Genomic DNA, 19,064 nt, shown 5'->3' on the forward strand with positions numbered 1-19,064 from the left:
CCTGATTGCGTGTGGAGACGAGAAAGAGAATCGTCTTCTTTGAGAGAACGAGCGAGACCCACATACAGCAACGTCGAGAACAGAGAAGGAGACGAGACCTTCAAGACAAGGGGACTCGATCGAGAAGAGGTGCCGTTCAGAGGAGAAGAGAATCCATCGAGATCTGACTACCATACTCTCGTGCCGTTGCCGCCGCCGACATGCTCTCGTGGAGGAACCCGATACCGAGACTCAGGATGCTGCGCAGGCCCCCCCCGACGTCCGTCGCGGCGGGCGCGTCCGTCATCCTCTTCTTCTGCATCGTCTCCTACACATCGCCGTACTACACCGAGTCGCATCCGGACGAGCCGTGGTCGCGGCCGAGCTACCACGGCCACTCGAGCGCCTTCAGCTTCGACGCCGGCTGGGCGTACGAGGCCTGGCCCCCGGACCGGCCCTACCTCGACCCGCAGCACCGGGAGTCGTGGATGGCCCGGATCCCGGACTCGACGCCGCTGACGGACGTGAACATCCCGGGCACGCACGACACCATGACGTATGCCTTCGAGGACGCCGACGAGGTGCTGCAGTGCCAGACGTCCAACGTCTCCACCCAGCTGGCCGCCGGCGTGCGCTACCTCGACATCCGCGCCCGCCTCCAGGACGACAGCCTGCGCATCTACCACGCCGACGGCCCCACCGGCTTCGACCTGACCGACGTGCTCATGCCCGTCTTCGACTTCCTGGACCGGAACCCGTCCGAGGTCGTCGTCATGCGCCTGAAGGAGGAGGGCCCCCCCGTCGGCGACGGCAGCACCATGTCCTTTGAGCAGACCTTCAACCACTACCGCCTCACCTACCCCGTCACCGCCGACGGCGCCGACCGCCACCTGGCCCTGCACGACGGCTCCGGGCCGGTGCCGACCCTGGGCGAGCTGCGGTCCAAGATCTTCCTCATCCAGAACTTCGCCTCCGACCCGGCCCTGCCCGGCTACGGCCTCCTCTGGGAGGGGGACCAGATGGTCCTCGAGGACGTCTGGGTCGTCGAGCACCCGGAGCAGCTCATGACGCTCAAGTGGCCCGCGATCCGCGACGCCCTCGAGGTCGCCGCCGCCGCCCCCGACGACGACTCCCGCCTCTACCTCACCCACGTGTCCGCCTCGGTCGGCGTCCTCCCCATCGAGGCTGCCGCCGGCCCCATCCTCGTCCCCGACCCCGCGGACCGCGTAGAAGGGGGAGAGCCGGAGGACCGTGTAGACAGGCGAGAGCCAGAGGACGGCGTCGTTCCCGTCGTCGGCATGAACGACATGACCGGTCGCTGGCTGCAGAATTACATGCGCAGGCGCTACGTATCCTCCTTTCATCCCCCGCCCCGTGTCGGTGTCGTCATCTTCGATTTCCCCGGTCGCCGACTCGTCGATGCTGTTCTTGACATGAATGCTCCCTTGGCTGTGCAGTAATCACATTCTTTGGTTCTCTCTCTCTCTCTCTTTTTCTTCTTCTTTTTTTTTCTTCCTTTCCCTCTTTTCTTTCTTTATCCTTGTTCTCAGTCTAGGTTAGGAATCTTTCCTTCTTTTTTATTCTTAAAATTTTCCTATACATTGTACAGATACCCCGGATGCTGTATATATACTCTCAGGTCTCGCTACCACTGCCTTCTTGATAGACTCTTGGAAATCTTCATGTCTTTCCATCCGAAGGTCCTGCCCGGATGGAGGGAGCTCTTCTCGCTACGCTGGCACTTGCACGTGACTGGCATCTTCTTCCCTTGCTCCGTTCGCACTCCTAACGCGATAGATAACATGTATGCTCTGCCATCACTGAAGGAGGGTCTACATGCTGGAAACAGAGGCCCACGGGGGTCAGCGGCGTATAGTAGTCGTCGTGATGACAATATACGCTCTGCTCTCTGACTATCCCTCCGCGGAAGTGCGAGCGGAGAGAAGGATTATGGTAGTATTATATAACACATTGACATAGTGGTATAGCTTATCTAAGTAAAGATTAGGTAATGCAGCCTCGACTATATATATAAAAAAAAGGTCGAGTCTTGACATAAAACAGACGCCTAAGAATCTGACACCCTATAACATGTTATATAACCTACTTTTTAAGTGACTTTCTATTATAATCTGTAGTGTTGATAATATCTGTGCTAGCATTGAACCTACCATTTACATCTCCTCTCACTTTTATATATATATGTATCTATGTAGAACCAGTTGACTGTTGCGGTTGAGGCACGTATATATATATATATCGTCTCATACTACCCCGAAATACGCAGCTTTACATCTCCTCCGCACTCATACAATCACATCCTTTTTTTTTAAAAAAAAAATCACCATCATTCCGCATCCTTCGCACTCGCAATACCCAATATTTATTATCGCGTGAAATACATAACATACATGTCCATATCCATATCCATATCCATCAAATCCCATCAGAGGAGTAAAAGAAAACATGAAAACATATTAAAAAAAAGATACAAGGATGATAATAACCCCCCCCCCCCCAAAAAAAAAACATATACCGTCCTTTTTCTTTTTTCGCCTCGTCCCTCCAATTCCATCCTATCCCAACTCCATTTCGCTCCCTAAATCAGATCGAGTAAGACAGGTACAAAGATATTCTCAAAAGAATACCCTCAAAAAAAAAAGTAACATCTTGAAAAGAAAGGCCTCAAAAGAAGAACATTTTCCAAGAAAAGTCTTCCAAGAGAGAGAGAGAGAGAGAGAGAAAAGGAATAAAAACATGATCAAAGGGGTAAAGAGAGATAAGAAGAGAAGAAAAAAAAAGAAGAAGAAAAAGGTAAAGAAGATCAGAAAAATCAAAAAATCATAGGACTGCTGCCCCTCGGGCTACCCCCCTGGCTCGAAGCCGAAGCCGAACTCTCGATACTCGCCACCATCCTGAGGACCCTCGTCGGCCTCTGCTCCGGTTTCCTGACCGTCATCGTCTGCGCCGTCTCCATGACAGCGCTGGATTCCGACATGGTAGACATGGATATCCTCCTCTCCCCGGTGAGTGGGTCGACGTCCAGGAACAGGCTGTCTGCCAACCTCTTGTGTGCCGGCGTCAGCGGCGTCAGCGGCGTCTTCGGTGTCTGTGGTGTCTGCGGTGTCGGCTGTTGTTGTCGTGGCAGCTGTCGTGGCTGTGGCGATTGTCGTGATTGTCGTGATTGTACATCACCCAGGTCAGCCTCCTCCCCTTCCCCCTCTTCCTCTTCTTCATTGGAAACGAAAACTTTTGGCGTCCTTGGTTGTCGACTCGTGGCTATCTCCATGACCGTTGCCGCTTCTTCTTCTTCTTCTTCTTCTTCTTCTCCTTCCTCTCCTCGCTCCTGCCGCCACCGCTGCTGCTGCTGCTGCTGCTGCTGCTGCTGCTGCATCTGCATCTGCTTTTGAATCTCATCAGATCTTGTCCTTTTCCTTCTCAGAGACAGAGCCTTCTCTCCTAGGAAACTGTCATCGTCGTCGTCGTCGTCGTCTGAATAGACCTCATCGGCGTTGACGACGCGCAGCCTCTCCTTGGGAACGGTAAACATGACCTGCACCATCCTCTGCTCGACGGCACGCTCAATGTCCCATTCCCCCTGCTCGTTACCATCATCGTTCCCCTTCACCCTGCCGCTCCCCGCCGTCCCGGGACGTCTGTAGCTGGTCGGAGCCGTCCCACCCTCCCAGTCGTACCGGCCCTGCTTGCGCCGCAGCAGCTCGCTGTTGAGCCTGCCCGCCAGCGACGGCGGCTCCACGTCCTCGCTCGCCCCGTACTGCTGGTTCTCCCAGAAGTACGGCGATGTGCCGTCGTCCGCCGCGTCTTGTATCGGATCGTGCGTCCCGGACGTCGAGAAGACGCGTCGCAGGGATCCTAGCCACCCTCTCCTCGGCTTCGACTTGGACGGCGAGCCCGGCGGTTGCGGGTCCTCGGCGTCTTCCTGCTGCGCATACTGGTAGCTGGTTCCGGTGGCGTTGGCGCTGGCGTTGGCGTTGTGGTTGTGGTTGCTGTCGCCGTCGTCATCGTCGTTATTCCTGACGCTGGCGCTGCGCATGAGCAGACCGGGCGCTTCCTGCTGGAGGGCGCCGAAGCTGCTCTTGGCAGTGTTGTAGCTGCTCGCTCCGGAGCTGCCGGGCTTGTCCGACGACGCGAGCAGCGTGGATCCTCCCAGGATCGTCGACCCTCCGCTCAGGATCGTCGACAGGTTGGCCCTGCGACTCGTGGGCGTGTGACGCACGTCGCCCACGCGGATGAAGGACGACCCTTCCGACAGGCCGGACCCTGTCCTGGAGTCGTCGTCGCGGAGAGCCGGTCCGGCACTGTCCCGTCTCGTGGGCGAGACGCGCCCGGCGCGCCCGGCGCCCATCCTCGCCATCAGCGCGTCCGCGTCGACGTCCGTCACCCAGTCCTGCACGTCGGCGTCGTACCTCCTCGCCTCGGCCGTGAGACTGGCCGTCGGCGTGATGAAGGGGTCCGAGGCCGCCTCCGACGCCGGCGTGCGTGGCGAGCTCTGGGCGTCGTCGTGCCGGTCCTCTTCGTCATCCTCCATGATGGGGTGGATGTACCCCGGCGTCGAGTTGAAGCTGGACGAGTGGCTGTGGCTGTGGCTGTGGCTGTGGCTGTGGTTGTGGCTGTGGCTATGGGGGGGTACCGGCGGCGGCGGCATCGGCGGCGGCGGCGTGGGGACGTATCCCGCCGTGGCGCCCCTGGCGACGGGTTTCCTCGCCGTGCCGTCGCCGTTGCTGCTGGTGTTGGCGTCGCTGCCTCCCCCGCGGATGCTCTCGTATCCCAGGGACCGGCGCGTACCCCGGTGCGGATCCTCGCTAGAGCTCGCGGCCCACATGCCCCGACCCCAGGCGGAGAAGAAGTCGTCCCCCTCGGCCATCTCGCCGTCGTCGTTGATGAAGTGCTTGGCGTCCTGAGCGAGTATGGCCACGGCGGCGTCGCGCGACTGGCGCTTCTTGCGCTGCCGGCGGCGCCAGAAGAAGAAGATGAGCAGGCCGGCCAGGGCGAGGAGACCGATGCCCAGGCCCAGGCCGAGCCCGAGACCCAGCCGCCGCGGGGTCGAGCCGGCACTGGCCGTCCCGGGTGCAGACGGGTCGCTGTCCTTGTCGGCGGTGGAGCCGGGGTTCCTGTACGACGTTGCCCACGACATGTCCGTCAGGTTGAGGAACCTGGGCGAGCCTACGACGGCGTCGCGCCTCACCTTGGCCGGCCGGGCGGACGAGCCGCTGTACATCTCCCTCCCGCCGTACACCATCATGACGTTGCCGGGGAGCATGGCGGCGCCGTGCCCGTAGATGGCGGCCGAGTCGTCGGGCTGCTTCTCGGGGATCCTCCACCGCCACCCGTCGTACGTCTCGGTCATGTACAGAACGGCCAGCTGGGGCTCGGCGGGGGTGTTCAGGTCGCCTACCCAGCCGCCGAGGACGATGACGGAGCGGCCGTCCTCTGTCAGCACGGCCGTGTGTCCCGACCGGCTGTCCACGGCGGCGCCGGTGCGCTTCCTCCTCCTCCTCGCGTCGCTGCCTGCCTTGGCGGCCATGAGCTCGGTGACGCCGACGTCGTCGTCGGTCGGGTCCGGACCCTGCACGTCGACAAACGACCATGACTCCTCGGGAAGATTCCACACGGCCGCCGTGTTCATATCTATGAATGCCTTCTCCGTGTGCCCGCCCAGGAGGACGTAGCTGGCCTGCTGGGTGACGGTGCCGGACTGGTTCGTCTGGGCGGGTGTCAGGGCCGTCATGCTGAATCCGGCCATGGGCGTCCGCGGGCCGGATGTCGACGCGACGCCCAGCGAATAGGTGCCGTCCGCGTCGGTCTCGCTCCCCTCCTCCGTCTCGTCGTCGGAGCGGGGCCGGAGCGCGATCATGGACTGCGTGTAGTTGGCGTTGGACTGCCAGGCCTCGACGTCGCCGTGGGTCCGGACGGGACACATGCCGCCGTAGGTGTACACGGACGGCCGGTCCATTGCGGGTCCGAGGGTGGACGAGAAGGCGACGGTGCCGCCGAGGAAGTAGGGACCGCGCGACGGCGAGTCCTTGCCGGCGACGTCGATGCCCGCGCCCTTCCACCCACGCTCGTGCGTGTACGTCCAGACCTCCCCGCCGTCCTCGGCGCAGCTCCCGGCAAAGACGAGGACGGTCCCGTCGGCGGCGCGGGTGGCAGCGTACGTGCGCGTCGAGGCGGAGCCGTCCCCGTCCAGGAAGGGCAAGCTGTCGGTCACGTTCTTGACGGAGTCGGAGCCGACGTCGCCGCCGTAGTCGAGGGAGAGCAGACGCGACCCGTCGAGGATGTAGGCCGTCTCGTCGCCGCTGGTGGAGCCGTCGAGCGCGCCGTCGCATCGGAGCAGGATCTGCGTAGGGTTGTAGGGCATGGAGGCTGTCGCCGATGCGGTAGAGAGGAGGAGGCCGAAGGTGAGGAGGCCGACGGGTACCTGCATGAGCGGGCACCCGCTCGGGCGAGGAGTTGACATTCTGTGCGACTACCTTTTCTTCTTCTTTCTCCTCTCTCTCTCTCTCTTGCAAGGGGGTTAAGGGGTGTTTCTTCTCTCCTTTCTTTCTTTCTTTGTTGTTGAGCAGTAATCACCAGGACATTGTCTTTTTCCCCCCCCCCGAACAACCACACTTCTTTCTCCTTCTCTCCGTCTCTTCCACCCCGGTATGTTCTTCAGATCAAGAGAGGGAATGAACAGACAGGCAGAAACAGATCGGACGGATGATCCTGTGCTGAAGAAAGAAAAGAGCGAGAGAGAGTGTGTGTGTATGTGAGTGTGAGTGTAGAGGAGAAGTGAAGGGAGGGAAGAGATGGTAGAGCGAGAAAGAGAGAGAACGGCCAAGACAGACGGTGAATACAAGATGTGGAACCCCTCAATCAACCTGTTCTGGTTAACTATTCTCTGTCTCTCTCTGTCTCTCTCTCTCTCTCTCTCTCTCTAACAAGATAAGAAAGAGAGGACCAGAACCGGACAGATAAAAGGCCAAGATGGTGAAATGAGACGCCTAAGAGGCTAAGACGGTGATGTGCGCAGCTACGGCTGGACCTGCGGACATGGGGGTTGTATAGGATGGATGTATCGATATGTACAAGCAAGTATGCAGCGGGATAAAAGTCCAGGGTTATGCGGAGAGGGAGAGGTGGGGGGGCATTATGGGATCGTGAGACTATGGGACTAGGGGACTATGGGAACTGCTGATGATGCGTCGAGGCCACTTGTTTACTCTGAAGAGGGCGCCTACTGCGGTGGTTGTCACGGTGATGGTCGCGCCGGGAGGAAGGAGGTGGGGTGTTGTTGTGTGTGTGGGACTCGACAGCTTCCATTGTTATTTGGCGGGGTTGCATGTGCTCTCTTATTTGCCGTCTTCTATTGATATGATGCCGTGATGAATGGTTCTTAGCATCTGATAATCCTAATCATACTCATAGTGTGAGGGTTTCCCCTCCCCTTCTCTTCATTTCTAATTTTGTATTACATCCTCATCATTCTTCTGCTATCCTCATCTTCCCGTCTCTTGTTCCTCTTCTCCTTCCCATCCTTTCAATGCACCTGTAGGGAGAGTCTGGCCTTCATGCTTAGCTACTGTACCTGATGACACTATGACAGTACTATCGATCACCTGCTGCATTATCGCTACAGATTACTCCGTGTACGAGTATAGGGGCCTGCATAGGGGCCTGTATAGGGGCCTGCATAGGGGCCTGTATAGGAGGGGGGGCCTTTAGGCTCGTAGCTGTCGTCGACAACAGGGACCGCAGCTGATTCATCAAAGCCCACATGTCTAATCTGTAGATCGACAGACATTTGAGAGGCCAAGACAGCACAGACGAGACCTTGACTATCATCTATTCTTTTTATGATTGTTTCACGAGGGTCTTATCATACGTGCTCACGCTATTCCTGTCCTCCCCCTCCTCTCCCGTCTTCTGTCTAGGTCCTGACCAATCCAGACACCACCATGGCACTGCCACATCCCAGCAGCGCACACACCAGGAGCCTGCCCCCGTAATCCCCTGCTGCTATTTTCGCCCCTCGTCTGCGTGCCATCCATCCAGCCGTCCAAGTCCGGTACGACGTGAAGATGAACGACGCGTCGCCCGTATCCATTACTACTACTGCTACTACTACTGCTACTACTACTGCTACTACAGATTACTAATCATCATCATCATCATCATCATCACAATACCATAGTGTATCGATACGAATGAGTCGGCAGTGACGGAGAATGCAAGAATGCAATATTGAGCGCATCGCTCACTCCATTTTTACCTGACAGGATTGCTCCTATCCATCGTTCACCTCCAGGACCTCCAACCGTCAATCGTACCGAGCAAGAAGAGAGCTGCTCAACGTAGACATAGAACTGCATTAAAAAGAATATATTATTGTCAAGTTATATGAGGGAATATGATGTAAGAAAAACCGAGAGGAAAAAAAACATGGAAAAAATTCAAAACCGTTCGACTGCCACATCCAGCAAGTGTCTCTGCTCTCAATTGGCTATTCAGATCCCATCGACCTCGTCACGCCTCGCCGCGCCTTGTCCTCCTCCCTTGCAACGTTGCATGCGTGTAAGCCATGCAAGTAATCCAACCCTCTCTGCGTCATCCATTTCCCATTAAAATAAATCATTCTTCTTTTTTTTTCTTCTAGTTCCTTCATCTCTTCCTCTTCTCCTCCTCTACTTCGTTCTTGTCCTCGCTTCTTTCCATCCCGCAATGTTTTTCTTGAAACGAGAGAAATAGAGAAAAAAAAAAAAACCTATAAAAAAAAACTAGGGGTATCAAATGACATACAACCGCAACAGCACACGTAATCGTCCCAACACACACGACCGGCATAATCCTCAACACACAGTCATCAGTAGTATGTCTTCTCCTCCCAGATAGGAGGACGAGCTCCCTCGGCATCCCAGTGGAGCTTGTTCTTCTCGTCCATGGTGCAGCCCTCGTCCGTGATGGGAATCACCTTGCTGCTCAGGGCAACCTCCTGCTTGGACACGCCAGCCGGGTCCGACGGGATCCACAGCGTGGGAACGTCGGCGGTGACTGACGGCGGGTAGTACGCGTTGACCTCGGTCTCGGGACTGTACCTCACCATGTCGCTGTTGTCGGCAGGCATCATGCCACGCAGAGACTGGTAGTCGGCGTACTTCCAGGGGGCAAGGAACCTGGTGATGAAGTTGCCCTTCTTGGCCGTCTTGGTAGTGCCGCCGGTGTCGCCGCTGGCCGCCGCCTCCTTGGAGTATCCGTTCGAGTCGCCGTTGACCTCGTCGCCGTTCTGACGCGCCGCCTCGTCGACCTGGAGCGTCACCGGCAGACCGCGCAGGTGGTCACCGAGCGACCTCATGAGCGTCAGGTGGAACAGGATGGTGAAGACGAGGAAGATGCCCATGAGCACAGCCGGGCCGGGAGCCTTGGAGATGGCGAACATGCCAACCATGCACACCTCCGACAGATAGATGCCCGAGAACAGCTGCTTGAGGGCGCGGGGGTAGAAGAGACCGCGCGTGTCGACCTGTGTGTCGCTGACGAACAGGATGTTGTAGCGGTAGGCCGTGTAGAACAGGCCGAGGGCGAGGGTGGACCAGAAGAGCATCAGAGGGGCGATGACGGCGTACGTGATGCCTGGCGCTGCCCGTTAGCTTACCACACCTTGCAGGGGATGAGGAAAAGGGGGGGGAGGGAGGGAGGGAGGGGCGGCGAAGCTCACTGATGACGGCAATGGTCGTGTACACCGGAAGGACGTTGCCCCACATGATGGCGCTGAGCGTCGTCCACTTGTTGTACATGCCACGGGGCGTGCTGGTCAGGTACTTGTACATGAGCTCAAAGATGACGCAGCCGACAACCTGGGTCAGGACGCCGGTGGCAATGGTAAAACCCTGGACGATAAAGTACGAGATGTAGAAGTTGGACGACGTGGGCAGGGCCGTGGCCAGGATATTGAAGACGGCCGAGGGGTTGTTGACGATCTGGACAATGGCCGTCGAGGCCGTGTCGGTGATCGTGCGCACCAGGAAGACCTGGATCAGCTGGAAGAAGAAGTAGGCGTTCTGGCAGAAGAGCTCGACACGGGCCAGCGACACCTCGCCCGACAGGCTGGCGAACATGCGCATGAAGACCGGCACCAGGCTCATGAGGATGGATAGCGCAACCGAGGGTAGAAGACCGGAGACGACGCCGAGGATGACGGAGGGGATGTCGTCGATCCAGGTGAGGCCCGGCAGCTTCTTGAGCGTGTTGACCTGGGCGATGATACCGACGATACCGACCGGGATGGCCCAGAAGATGATGAGGACGGCGATCAGGAAGTAGACGGCGTAGCGGCGGACGATGAGCTGCCACCAGGGGATGGACAGGTTCTTCCAGATGACCTCGTCGGGCCTGACACCGATGTACTTGGGAGCCATGTGCAGGGGCTGGTGGTGGGTGATGGTCTGGTAGGCAGCCTGGGCGTCGGCTTGGGTGTAGAACTCGACAAAGATGGACGTGTGCTTCTTGTAGTTGCCAGCCATGAAGTCGGACTGGGCCTGCTCCGTCTCGGGGACCAGCTTCTGCAGCTGCTGACGGCACCAGTCAATCGTCTGGACCTTGGGGCCGATGAGGCCGAGGAAGCCGGTGCGGTGGGTGGGCCACTTCTTGGCGGGGATCCAGCGCGAAGCCAGCGAACCGTGCTCGGCGTCCTCGTGGGACGAGGCCGGCTGGGCACCCGACTTCTTCGAGGCCTTGGTGCGCTCCTTGTTGACCGTCTTGAGCAGCTTGATCTCGCCGTTCTCGAGCTTCATGGCAACCTTGTCGCGCTCCTCAACCAACTTGTCAAGGTCCTTCGTGATACCGGGGATCCAGACATTCTGCACCAGGTTGTCGCCAAAGACGCGGCGGACGTGGCGCTCGTCAAGGTAGTCGTCGGGGACGTTGGTGAAGAGCACGGTGCGCGACGAGATGCGCTTGGCGTACTGGGGCAAGAGGAGGTAGGCCTGGCGGATGTTGATGAAGAAGATGCACTCGCGGGTGATCATGTACATCATGAAACCGTAGACGGCCCAGGCGACAAGGGCGTGGGCGTAGAACCGGTTCTTCTCCGTGTCGATGTTGATGTTGCTGTAGGACAGGATCTCGAGCTGACTCTTGCCATTGTGTCCCGTGGCGTTGACGGGGAACAAGACGACCCAGGTGATGAGCAGGCTAACAAACATGATGACGGTGCAGACACGGAGGAAGCGCAGAAACAGGTAAGCATCGAGGCTCTGGTGCTGGAGAGCATAGACGTCGGGTATCTTCCAGAAGGAGCCGATCCAGGCAAAGATGCCCTTGGGCAGTTCAGGACTGCGCTCGCTGCGTAGAGGAATCATTGGTTAGTTCGAAAAGAAACAGGCGGGATGGCGCTGGCCGAGGAACGAGCATACCTTTGGTGTAAAGCGCCGAGATAAGACCTCGGAGCGTAGAAGCGCCTCCTAGACGAGCGGAATATGAGGAAGAAGAGCAGGTAAACTCCAGAAATCACCAGGACGGGCACGAGAGTGCTGATCATGCCTGTGAGTGAGCGTCAGCGTGAGCGCAACCAGGTCCGGGCCGCCAGGGACGCGGAGGCATAAAGGCGCGGAAGCAGGACAGGCATAGCGACCGTGGCAGTATAGAGCATGACTGACCTGAGAGTGACTGGGGCGACGAGTCGGAGTCAGAGGAAGAATCGCTACTCGAGCCGCCCATGTTGGTCTTGATCCATGACACAAAGGAGCCCATGGCGGCAGCGTTTCGACGAAGGCCTCGTCGCGGCTACTGCTATGGTGTTTGCCGTCTGTGTCGTCGTGGAGTGGCGATGTCAGAAGCGCGTCGCGGCAGGCGTCGCGAGCAGACGTTGATCGGGCAATGAACCAACCACTGCAGAAGAAGAGATCCGGAGTTGAAGAAGAAAGTCAAAACTCCCAGAGTCGGTGAGGTGACGATGGCCAGATAAGAATGACGCGAAGAGAGGCCTCAGAAGAAACGGCAGATGGTTGAAAGTTGTACGGGGAAAAAATAGAATTGACCGGGATCAGATTCAGGTGCAGCCAGGTTCAAGGGGGCTGGACGAGTTAGGTGCAGAGACGGGGGAAAGTACGACGAGGATAGGTACCAAGGTGCCGGGGGTGTGGGACAGGGATTCGTTCTGAAATTGAGCTTTTTTTGACGTGTCAACAGCAGTCAAGCTCGTGCGAAGACTTGGACGTATAGAAGCTAGCGGCACTGACGACGACAGGGTCAGGTCGATCGTTGGGTCGGTAATAAGTCAAGTGTCTTGTGTTGTTTAGGTCGGTTGCTCGATTATGTTTGGGGGGTGGGGAGGGAAGAAGGTCTGTTTTCCTCCTGAATTGGGTTTCCCATAATTGTGAACATTGTCATCATGACTCTCTTTCTCTTCTTCTCCTACTCCCTTGGGGATGGTTAGGTGAGTATGTAACTTTTGTAGACCGCCTGTGCACTCTCCCCCGTCTGGCAACGGAGGTGCTATCGACGGCATTGCATGGGTGGCGCATACAGCGATTGAACGGGGGGGAGGAGTGGCGTAGAGGGGGTGTGTACCGCTGCACAGTAGTATGCTGAAGCGAGTCAAGAGCTGGCCAGCTGAACACCCCCCCCCCCCCCCTCCTTGTTCGTAGGAAGAAGAAGAAGAAGCAGCAGCTGGACTGGAGAGGAGAGGTCGAGCAAAAACTGGGCCTCTGGGCGTTACGCGCTGGCGGCAGCATACGCGGCACACTGCGTTGCAGAGGGCGACCAGAGGGACTAGGGAGGACGACGTGAAAAGGGCACCCAAGAGGAAAGAGCAGAGTTGGGAACTACCCCTGCGCGGCTGGAACTTGGTGTCTGGGGTGGATACGACATCATCTCGCGGGCAATTGTGATTGATTGATTCGGTCGTCTTGGTGTCTACTGGCGAGCAGTCGATCGCTAATCGCACTAGCGCCGTGTTGTTTCTGTTTCTGTCTCCGTCCATGCGACCCTGGATCCGTATCAGCGAGGGTACCTGTGACGTGTAGCAGCCCCGATGCGGTACTCGTCCGTGGCGCGTACTCAAGTACACTGTACTCGTACTCGTCGCTAACGATGACGGACTGGGAATGGGCCACGGGGTGGAGGAAAAAGGTCACCATCCACCGACAACTCTCCACCACCACCACCACCACCACCGTCTTCAGCCCAACTGGTAATAAACCAGTTCCCGTTTTGATGGCTGGACACGCTGACGACAACGAGTAACGGTTTCTCCGTCAGCCATCGCTGGTTCACGCAATACCGGATACAGGGTTAGAGGGGAGAAGGAAAGAGTGTCAAGGTTCGGACAGCGTGCGCCACGGATGGGGAAGGAGGCTCTGCTCAGAGTCGATGAGCCCAATTTGGGCTGAGTGATTACGTCAAGATGTCAAGAGCGCATCAAAGGGAAGGAACCCTCAGCGCCTCATCAGAAGTCGTGGTGCTTTCCTTCATTTCGCAAGTGGCAGTATCATTACCTATCTGCTGTAGCGCCTTTCTTTTCTTTTCTTTTCTTTTTTTCTTCAGTACTCGTAATGGTGCTTAGGCAGGTTGTATTAGGCGCTATGCTCACGCCAGTCAATCACACCTTCCCTTCTCCGGATGAAAGCACACATCCCAGATTGAGAGGCAGGAACGAGAGTCCGCGATTCCTTCCTCTCCCTGCAGTATTATACGCTGTAAAGAGCAGGATCGACGTCATACGTTATTATCCCATCATTCTGATATTGGCCAGAGTTGGCAGGAGTGCAGTCTACAGATGATACGAGTTTTATCATGCCCTATCAATTCTGTTTGTTGTAATACGCTGTAATCTGTATTGGATACTCGTATTCAATTCATGCATGCAGTATCCGTATTGCTGCTTCTCCGATGCAGTTTCATGGCAAGCCACAAAAAAAATGAGAATGCAGGTTAAAATCTCATGAGTACGACATACGGGCCTCGGAAGAAAGAGAGGGAAGCGTTCACCTCACTCTTTCTCTGAGGCCTCTCAGAGATTTCCATCTAAAATTGGTACGCACACACACACATTCTCTCTCTCTCTCTCTCTCTCTCTCTATCTATCTATCTATCTCCTCTCTTGTTTGATCCCTCCTCTCAGGGACTTCTCTCTCCGGAACTAGTCACCGACGCATCGGGCAATCTCCCAGTTGCCCGCAGTAATCTCGGGCGACATTGGGTCTGCTCCATCTTTAGGCTCCATCTTTCAGGCCTAGGCTCGTCCATCTGCCTCCAAACCCCAAGTGCCAGATGAAAAAACGCTGCTAAAAAAACCTGTAGGATGATGTACCCCTCTTTTGGTGCAGCCGCGACACGACATCAATCTACGAGATATTGCTGACGCTCAAATGACTGATATATCACTCCGTGCCTCGGTTCAGACACAGAGAGTTCCTCCAGACCGACCAACGCTGGTAGTACGGCCGATCTCTTTTGTTCTACTACGGGTACTAATCAAATACTCGCAGGAGTATGGACAGAGAGTACTGTACGACTGAGAATCAACAAGGGATACTACCACAATACTCGCACACAGCAGCCACGATCGCCAAGAGACGGCGTAGATACAGCAACTAGTCGGTATGCGACAACAAGCTGCGAGGAATTCTCAAATATTCACCTGGGACGTAAGCCGACCCACCTGGTGAACCGATCTAGGAGCGGTTCCAATGTCACCGGGCCAAGTTCGCTATGTAGGACTGAATTGCTCCTCGTAGACCACTCGTAGACCAGCGGCGAGCACAACCAAACTTTGCGCCGTCGTCTACCTGTCCTCGCGCTTTGCGTCACCTAAGCCCTGCCACACTGTATCCCAGCCGCACTACGAGCACCGGTACTGAGTACGGCACGTTACCGAAGCAATTACGACGACGATGCTACAATCAACCCGTTTATATGGAAAGGAAAACAAGAAGAAAAAAACTAGTGTGCGTGCGTGTCTGCTTCTCTGTCATTATTTTATTTCTTGACCTTTCCATTCCAGTTTTATTCTCCTTTTACTTTCCTGTGCGTGATGCCACACGATGATCATCGGGATGCCCGCGACGTTAGCCATCGCCCCGCTACTAATCGTAAGAGTAGAGTAATAATATTTTACTTTCTCAATCTCATCTTTTACCTCTCTTATTCCGGAGAAGAAGAAAGACAATCCACATGGCAGATGGCTTGCTGCTGGGCTCAGCTACTATGCTCTCACCCCTCCCCCCCTTCTCTACGACATTATACCGTACGAGTTATTACCGTAAAAGCAAGACATATACCTCTCCCCCCCCCTCCATCCCTCCCTTAACCCCCTCCGAATCGAAAATTGGCCTGCTCCCTGCTACGTCATTCGCGGCACCACCCACCTTCTCTCTTATCGGTCTCTCATGACGTCAATCTGCTCACCAACCGGCAGCACCCACCGCGCTGCTGTATCGCTTCCAATCGAAGACGCACTCGCGACATTTAACCGGTAGTATCACTCGTGATTTATTCACCCGTAAATGTACGGAATAGCACTCGTCATATTCAGCTGCCCTTCACTTGTAGGCGGAGGCTTTTCGGATGTGGCTGGAACACGCTGCAGCCCCTCCCAGGTTGGAACCACGTATAACCACGGAGCACTCGCTGACCATCAGTTGCTTCAGCCGGTATAATGTGGCTGTGACCGCGGCTATGGCTGTGGCTGTGGCTCTCTCCATCGCGATGGTGTTGATGGTATCACACACAGGTAGATGTCGTCGTCCTGCAAAATGTTGCATGTTATGATTGCGGTCACGACTGAATATCTCACCTCGGCTCATGGTCACTTCGTCCTATTTTCATCTTGTTTCTCTCGTGGTAATACTCCCATATACCCCCCACGATGCTTCTTCCTCGTATTTGCTCATTATCCTGGTCTGCTGTTTGCTTTGGGAGAGACAAGGGCATACGCGAGGAAGAGAGCCACGTCCGAGGCGCATGAGATAAAGCCCGAAACATCGACATTCGTGCATCTACTACGGTATCCTGCGTCCAGGTGACACGTTGGTATATGTAAGAATTCCATTATACATATCGAGATTTCTATATACCACCTCTCAACTCTCGCGTAGACCAGGAAACCTTGGCGTGGCAGAGATGCAGGTGATAATGCCGGGTAGGTCATTGGCCGGTTGGATATGCCACAAGTGGGTCGAACCACACGTCATTGGCAATTGCCGAGGAACGAGACGCAAGCCCTCCATGATCTTGAGAAAGAGTTTGATGCCATCCAAGAGCAACTTTCCCTTTGCTCTATCTTATCCTAGTCCAATAATAACTTGTTATATCTGATCCTACTCGTATCGCGTGAACCTGGCCTGCGACGTACCGGCCCGACAGCATGTTTGGTACGCTCCTCAAGCGATACCCCCCCGGCCTGACGCCGCCGGGTGCCTTGAGGCGGAGAGCAGACCGCCAGGTGGTGACGTGGGGAATACGAGGAGCAGGGGCAGGAGGGGCAGGAGGGGCAGGAGCATCGCGGACTCGCAGCCTGCACCTGGCGCCCCCCTTCCTGCTAGACGATTACATACCTCGATACCAGCTGCTGAGCTCGCGCGACGCAGCGCTGAAGCGGTCCCGGGCATACGCCCACATGCGCAGCTGCAACCTGTGTCCGCGGCGATGCGGGGTGAACCGGTTCGAGACGACGGGCATGTGTCTGGTGGGCGAGAAGGCCAAGGTGAACGTCGTGGCGCCGCATTTCGGCGAGGAGTCGTGTATCCAGGGCCACAACGGCAGCGGCACCGTCTTCATGAGCGGGTGCAACCTGCGGTGCACCTTTTGCCAGAACTACGACATCTCCCACAAGCGCAACGGCATGGACCTGTCGCCCGAGGATCTGGCCGGGTGGTACGTCAAGCTGCAGGAGGTGGGCAAGGTGCACAACATCAACATCGTCACGCCGGAGCACGTGGTGCCACAGGTGGCCCTGAGCATACTGCACGCGCGAGACATGGGCCTCCGCGTGCCCATCGTCTACAACACGTCCAGCTTTGACTCGCTCGACTCCATCCGCCTCATGGACGGGCTGGTGGACATCTACCTCGCCGACTTCAAGGTGTGGAAGACGCAGTCATCGCGCCGCCTGCTCAAGGCCGACGACTACGCGGCCACCGCCAGGGAGTCGGTAAAGGCCATGCACGAACAGGTGGGCGACCTGTGCTTCACGGCCGACGGCATCGCCAAGCGCGGCCTGCTGGTCCGTCACCTCGTCATGCCGGGAAAGGAGGATGAGGGAGCCGACATCATGCGCTTCCTCGCTCGAGACGTCTCGCAGGATTGCTTCGTCCACATCATGGAGCAGTACCACCCAGACGCTTATGTGGGTAAGAAGAAGAATACTAGGCGGGGGAGGCGACAGCAGCATCAGCAGCAGCAGCAGCCGAAACAAGCAACCGCACAAGGAAGAACCGCCTCCCCTTCCCCCTCCCAGACGCATGGCGCCGACGAGCAAACCTCCACGGAAGACGCGGAGCCACAGGACGAAGTGCGCTACGCCGAAATCAACCGCGCTGTCAATGAGAGTGAGATCTCCTTTGTTCGAAAGGCCGCCGTCGAGGCTGGGCTCTGGCGTTTCGAGGAAGCCCCCAACCACGCCGGGTTCCCCATCTGATGAAGTCACCGGTAGGAGGAACAAGGAGATAAAAAAGAAAAAGAGATAATATTGGTGATCTGCCACCTCCTCTCTTCTGCTCTCGCCATGTCATCACATCTATGGAACAAACAAAGGTCGGCGAGTACAAAACCTGTTTTGTTTCTCTCTTCGCTCTTGAAGGGGGGCGGCGCCGTGGCGCCTAGCTTCACACCTAGTGAGCATTCAGCTCAATTCTCTCTCTGTTTGTCGAGAACCAACTGGTCAGCTATGGTGTATCACAGGGCCATCGGTTCGACCGACCAACACACCACCCTGGATTCCAGACAATGGTTCGTACACTCGACATGGGACATGGTCCCAGTCCCCCCCCCCTATTCATGCTATTTACTGGCCTAGACCGATCGGTCATCGGACAGATGAGGGGGGACGAGCAAGGGTGTAGCCATGTCTATTATGTCTGGAAACCATCTTCGAAAGGTTGATTATTATCCTGTCCCTTCCTATTGATTTCCCAGAGACGTTTTCGGAGATTCCTTTCTCTTCTGTCTTTTTCAATTATTCCATGTTTTTCTTTCTTATGCGAGAAATGAAAAAAGAGGAGGAGGAACCAAAAAAAAAAACCATGTCTGATCCTACCACCGACACACCCAGATCATTGCCCAGTCGCCGCCGATATGGATCCTACGTCGACACATCAACGACCAAACTCTTCCTCTCAAATCACAGCTTCGACTCCCTCCAAACAGAACAAGCCTACCTCTTAGCCACGCTCCAATGTCAGTCGGCCCAGGCATCCGACGTCGCGAGGCAGTACTCGGACGCATCGTCGCTCCTCCCCGACGCATCCGATGGCAAGTCCCGTCGTCGCCTGCGTAAGCGCCTCAGCCTCCTTCGCACAACCATCAACAATGCTTCCCGGCAGGAAAAGGCTCTGCTCCTCAGGCTGGGCCAGATCTCTGCCGAACTCCAGATGCGTCGTGGGCTGTGCGGGCTAGCCATCATGGAGATGGTGACGTCGTACGAGTATGGCAGTAAAATGGCTGCTGCTGCTGCTGCTGCCGTCGCGGCGACGACAGATGCTTGGCATAATCATTGTCCAGAAGGAATACCTTCGTCGGAGTGGTCGTCATCTTCATCCTTACACACTGCCTCGTCCTCTTCGTCTGACCGGTCGGGTGTCGCCAGCGTGCTCAACGGGGCTTCACCCGAGTTCGTGCCTGGGGTGTGTGCCATGCAGATGCATGAGGTGCATGGTGAAGAGTCAGAGTTGCATCACCACGGCTTAGAGTACGAGTATGAGTGCATGCCATCGGTTACGTACGAGAGCGAGAGCAAGCCAGAGTCGCAGTCACTGTCACAGTCACATCGGAGGCGTCTGAGTCTGCCGAACCTACATTCTTTGTGGCCTTGATCTCGATACGATCAAGTGGAATGCTTCTTCCCGCCCGCCCCTCCTCCCCCCGCTCTT

General features: G+C 56.6%; 5 protein-coding genes across 5 annotated transcripts; 2 read left to right on the forward strand and 3 right to left on the reverse strand.

The window, feature by feature from the left end:
• Positions 1-200: 200 nt before the first annotated feature.
• GMORB2_6530 (1-phosphatidylinositol phosphodiesterase) lies at positions 201-1,439 on the forward strand (the record flags this gene model as incomplete). Its single annotated transcript, XM_035468500.1, has 1 exon — positions 201-1,439. The coding sequence occupies one exon, from the start codon at positions 201-203 to the stop codon at positions 1,437-1,439; it is 1,239 nt and encodes a 412-aa protein (XP_035321634.1).
• Positions 1,440-2,843: 1,404 nt separating this feature from the next.
• On the reverse strand, positions 2,844-6,358 carry GMORB2_6531 (uncharacterized protein; the record flags this gene model as incomplete). The annotated part of the gene is made up of 2 exons (XM_035468501.1): positions 2,844-3,136; positions 3,175-6,358. The coding sequence occupies 2 exons, from the start codon at positions 6,356-6,358 to the stop codon at positions 2,844-2,846; spliced, it is 3,477 nt and encodes a 1,158-aa protein (XP_035321635.1).
• A 2,484-nt stretch (positions 6,359-8,842) lies between these two features.
• Positions 8,843-11,727, reverse strand: GMORB2_6532 (calcium permeable stress-gated cation channel; the record flags this gene model as incomplete). Its single annotated transcript, XM_035468502.1, has 4 exons — positions 8,843-9,609; positions 9,695-11,319; positions 11,391-11,517; positions 11,634-11,727. The coding sequence occupies 4 exons, from the start codon at positions 11,725-11,727 to the stop codon at positions 8,843-8,845; spliced, it is 2,613 nt and encodes an 870-aa protein (XP_035321636.1).
• A 4,615-nt stretch (positions 11,728-16,342) lies between these two features.
• Positions 16,343-17,614, forward strand: GMORB2_6533 (putative pyruvate formate lyase activating enzyme; the record flags this gene model as incomplete). Its single annotated transcript, XM_035468503.1, has 2 exons — positions 16,343-17,323; positions 17,435-17,614. 2 exons carry the CDS (start codon positions 16,343-16,345, stop codon positions 17,612-17,614), a joined length of 1,161 nt encoding a protein of 386 aa, XP_035321637.1.
• A 742-nt stretch (positions 17,615-18,356) lies between these two features.
• On the reverse strand, positions 18,357-18,829 carry GMORB2_6534 (uncharacterized protein; the record flags this gene model as incomplete). Its single annotated transcript, XM_035468504.1, has 2 exons — positions 18,357-18,550; positions 18,706-18,829. 2 exons carry the CDS (start codon positions 18,827-18,829, stop codon positions 18,357-18,359), a joined length of 318 nt encoding a protein of 105 aa, XP_035321638.1.
• Positions 18,830-19,064: the final 235 nt, after the last annotated feature.

This window comes from Geosmithia morbida (assembly GCF_012550715.1).
Source record: "Geosmithia morbida isolate 1262 chromosome Unknown scaffold_6, whole genome shotgun sequence".
NCBI lineage: Eukaryota > Fungi > Ascomycota > Sordariomycetes > Hypocreales > Bionectriaceae > Geosmithia > Geosmithia morbida.